Raw genomic sequence first — 4,908 nt, forward strand, 5'->3', positions numbered from 1 at the left:
TACATTTTTTAGCGTGCGCAGTGAAATAGCTCACGTTTTTATACACGCAAACCTTTGATAGATCCGGCCCAAAATCTTGATCTCTTGCTTGGAACAGCAGGTGGGCATTAGGGGCGTAGCTCTGGAGGGGTTCCCGTCATATTTGGCTGACCTATATTTTCTGCGTTAGCCTTTGGGACCATTTCCTCCTCTCTTATGCAGGAGTTGCATGTGACAATTGAAAAAATCATACAGTGTATGCCCGGCTTTAAAGAGGAGATATGGATGCAGAGGAGGAACAAGTTTGAAAGGGTGAAAAATAACTCATATTGGGGATGTGAGATATCTGGCAGAGAAAATACATAAGGAAATACAACATAATTCCTAATATTTTCTTTTGGAGCAGCGGTTTCTTTTCTGAGTAGCTGTTTTTACCTGTGTTCTTCTAGGACTAGTTTCTCTAAAGGACAAGGACACCCTTTTACAAGCTTCAGCCGTGCTAAGGTGAGCTTATAAAAGGTTTTTGTCCTGGAGTTGATTCACACATTTCACACCAAAACATATTTATCTCACAGGACCCTTGTCCTTCATTAATGCTATAGGGGATGGATAATCCCATAGTATCTATGCTGGCATTTATTGTTTAAACATGTAAAATTATATTTTTTACTAACTTTTACTATAATTTTAAGGATGAAAAGGTTGCTTTGCACCTATTCAGATTGAAAATCACATTTTATTTGAGTAACATTTCCAGGTTTTTTATTACGGTTCTTAACTAAAACAAAATAATTAACAAAAACCAGGCTATGGCAGACTAATTATGACAAATGATCTAAGAAAAGAGCATTAAATATGCTAAAAAGATTTTTATTATCCTAAATTTTCCTGAATCTTGCAGCTGTTATGTGTAAAATGGAAGACACAGCAGTGTGGACTCACCGATAGCATCCTTGAGGTACTTATGTCCAATCAGTTTGAGGTACTCTTCTATGGCTTTGGTGGCCAGAGTGTTCTCTCTGAATATAAGGTGTTCTCGGTCGATAAATCTGTCTACCTCACACATTGCCATGTCAGACAGGAAATCCTGCAGGCACAGAACAGCAGTTAAGGATTGCTCCTCAATCAGAGCCAGTGAGTCTGAGTTTTTGGTACAGAAAGTTTGGGATAATCATAGTAAAGTAAAGCAACCATTGTCCCGTACCTTTGCCTTCCCTGTGCTTTGCAGGATGTGCACCAAAGCACAGGCCACCTCCTCTTTGCTCTTTACGCTCAGCACGGGCTCCAGCACGGCGCACAGGGTGCGGTAGTTGTTGGTGACGTACTCTGCAAACTCCTTGTACAGCTCCATGGGGAGGATGTTCATGGTTTGGAAGCGGGACTTGAGGCGAAGCGATGCGTTGATGATTTTCCCTCCTCCGACGCCGGCTCCCTTTGTGAGGACGCTAGGCTGGATGACTGGGTACCACTGCTCCACAAACTGCCGCCCGGTGATGCTTGAGATGGGGATGCTGACCAATCCTAAGTATGTGCTCTTTTCCTTAAAGATACAGAGAAATTGTGCTAAAAACACACCCAAACTAATGGAAAGATATTTACTGAATATTTTCCTCAGAAATCAAAATAGTTTAATATTTAAGGCAAGGCAAGTTTATTCATATGGCACAATTCAGTGCATGGACAATTCAAAGTGTTTTACATGAATAAAAAAATTAAATAGAAGGAAAATTAAAAGCAGGTGTTGGGATCAAATGTCGATGATGTAACTAGAACTACTCCCCTCTGAAAGCACACCCCTCCGACAGTTTTTAAAAGGAAATACTTCCTATTCAACTTCCTGTTGCCGGCAGATCATGGCTGCCTAGGCTGGACTCTAAGCGCTTCTCAGATGAAGCTACGCTAAGTAGTGATCAAATATCTTCGGAAAGGTCTGTGCTTACTGGACTGAGTCAGACCTTTCCTTGCAATTCAGGAGCTGAACATAATGTTTTTGTTTTTCTGCAATTCAAACCGGGTGTTTCCTAAAACCACCTGCTGCATCAGCCTCCCTGTAAAGTTTGTTCTTATTATTGCATTGAATAAATCTTAATGCTTAAGCTGCTGTTGGATAAAAGGACTGGACCGAAGACGGGGCCTGCAGAAAACCAAGAAAAAGGCAAAGGCCTTCACTCCACCGGGCCAAAACAGTAACATCCATCCTTCCCCCTTTCTGTCTGATGCTCAATAACTGCTCCGCTTGGGAGAACTAGGTAGAATAGATAGTGATGTTTGTGTTTTATTTGAATAAACTTTCTGATTCAACCGCTGATGGTTTCAAGAGTTTTAACAGAATGCTAATAATCACTGAACAGACTGAACGAGCAATGCGGTTCTGAACACACTGTTACATTGGACTGGCTAGCATCGTTAGCTCCAGCTACCTAATGCCGGACATGTGGTGGAAGCCACATTGTGAACTTTAACCTTTTTTTTTATCTGAATCTGCCAAGCCCAGACCCCCCGGGGCCAGCTAAGCTAACCCATTCTCTTATTCACCTTTCACCCTAAAACCAAATGAAACTGCACTGTTTTGACTGCATTTAACATCCCTGCATGGGGTTTATTCACATTTATCTGCTGCTATTTTGAAGTACACTTTCAATGCATTAACCCCTGAAACTTTAACATTGCTCAGAGACCTTTAAATGGACTCTTTANGTGTTTCCTAAAACCACCTGCTGCATCAGCCTCCCTGTAAAGTTTGTTCTTATTATTGCATTGAATAAATCTTAATGCTTAAGCTGCTGTTGGATGAAAGAACTGGACCGAAGACGGAGCCTGCAGAAAACCAAGAAAAAGGCAAAGGCCTTCACTCCACCGGGCCAAAACAGTAACATCCATCCTTCCCCCTTTCTGTCTGATGCTCAATAACTGCTCCGCTTGGGAGAACTAGGTAGAATAGATAGTGATGTTTGTGTTTTATTTGAATAAACTTTCTGATTCAACCGCTGATGGTTTCAAGAGTTTTAACAGAATGCTAATAATCACTGAACAGACTGAACGAGCAATGCGGTTCTGAACACACTGTTACATTGGACTGGCTAGCATCGTTAGCTCCAGCTACCTAATGCCGGACATGTGGTGGAAGCCACATTGTGAACTTTAACCTTTTTTTTTATCTGAATCTGCCAAGCCCAGACCCCCCGGGGCCAGCTAAGCTAACCCATTCTCTTATTCACCTTTCACCCTAAAACCAAATGAAACTGCACTGTTTTGACTGCATTTAACATCCCTGCATGGGGTTTATTCACATTTATCTGCTGCTATTTTGAAGTACACTTTCAATGCATTAACCCCTGAAACTTTAACATTGCTCAGAGACCTTTAAATGGACTCTTTAACCCCTCTTCTCCTTTTATTTGTGCTTATTTCCAGTAGTGTTTAGTGCCTACGTAGTTATTAAAAATAATACTGTGTGATTAGTAGCTAATAAAGGTACCGTTGTATTAAATCCGGGGTCTTTTGTGTTTATTTTACGCAATGAACGATTTATCACTCATGCTGGATTCAGTCTTCTTTCAGTAGTATCTGAATGAACAAACAGATTTATTTGGTTGATGATTAATAAATCTGCTGATAGCCACAGTCTGAATTACTAAATTGTTGAGATAACTGGATTTCCATGATACAGCAATACAGTTATGCACAAGGAAACTTTAATTAATCCTATTTCTATGTTTTTTGAGAGATTACTTATTAATTCTTCTTCAATATTAGCTAAGGTGGAATAATAATTTTGTACCTGTTTTTTTTTTTTTTAGTTGCATTATAAATAAAGTTGGATTTAACTCATTTTTGTGATGGCCAGTTTCTGCACTAATCAGTAGAAGTAGAAGACTCATCCACTTTTTAGGAAGACAGGCAGACTTTGAGGACTGCAAGATTAGAAACTATTGCAAGAGGATGTTTGCACCCCCCCCAAAAAAAAAACAAACAAAAAAGAAACTGTGATTGTAATATTAAAGAAATACAACCAAAAACAACCACACAAAGGCTTACATCAGAGGTAGTTTTGTCATCTAGGAGTCTCTGTAAATTCTGTCGGTTTGCAGTAAAGCAATCAAAGCATATTTCTAGTCAGATGCAAATCAAAGATCCACCTGTCCCATTCTGGGTTGTTGGACTCTTGTTGTGTTTGAGTTTTATATTTGGCCATTTGAATCATGATGCATCTGCTTGTGTTCTATTTGGAATGACTTCCTGGACCAAAGTGTAGATTCTTGGAAGCTGAAAAACAATCCTGCCTCTCTGTTCAAAGATGGTTTTTCTCTTTTGTCAAAGATGGCCTCCTTCGTCCCTCTTCCAAGCCATCTGTCCCTGTGATAGAAAATCTGAACATTTTGGTCATCAAAGGATACATATTTTCACCTTCCAAGAATCTACAGTTCGGTCTTGGAACTCATTTCAAAGAAATAAAATAAGCACATTCCCCATGATTTAAATGGCCAAACACAAAACACAAAATTTGCACTTGAGTAAGGAATGTGTTTAGAAGGATGGGCTTCCTGCAGTTAAAATCTATAGATCTTTGCGACATAGTTTAATAATGTTGGAAGCAACCAGAGGTGGAAAGTAGCAAAATACATTTACTCAAGTTACTGTATTGAGTAGTTTTTTGTGTATTTTGTATTTTTCAAGTAGTTTTTAAAATCGGTAATTTAAATTTTACTTGATTACGTTTAAAGGGAAATATTGTATTTCGTTACATTACAAATCCCATCCGTTTCTGAGTAAAAAAAAAACTTTGGAAAACCAAAAGGAAGACAAAAAATCGTGCCCGGAAGCACTACAGTGAGTGACGTGATCAGCATGTAGATCTAGGCTACCACCAGGCGCCAAGTCTGTCTGTAGGAGATTGGGAACGAGATGGAGGTGGATCAGGAGAGCGAC

General features: G+C 39.6%; 1 protein-coding gene across 1 annotated transcript in view; it reads right to left on the minus strand.

Moving 5' to 3' along the window:
• LOC107103499 (ras/Rap GTPase-activating protein SynGAP-like) overlaps positions 1–4,908 on the minus strand; it is a 345,104-nt gene that overhangs the window by 61,141 nt on the left and 279,055 nt on the right. Inside the window, exons 10-11 of the mRNA XM_015403604.1 lie at positions 1,184–1,519; positions 922–1,066 (exon numbers count right to left, since the gene is read on the minus strand). Of these exons, the coding sequence (XP_015259090.1) occupies positions 922–1,066; positions 1,184–1,519 (481 nt within the window). The remainder of the gene's footprint in view (positions 1–921; positions 1,067–1,183; positions 1,520–4,908) is intronic.

The sequence above is a fragment of the Cyprinodon variegatus genome, unplaced genomic scaffold, assembly GCF_000732505.1.
Source record: "Cyprinodon variegatus isolate N-32 unplaced genomic scaffold, C_variegatus-1.0 Scaffold0, whole genome shotgun sequence".
NCBI classification, from domain to species: Eukaryota; Metazoa; Chordata; class Actinopteri; order Cyprinodontiformes; family Cyprinodontidae; genus Cyprinodon; species Cyprinodon variegatus.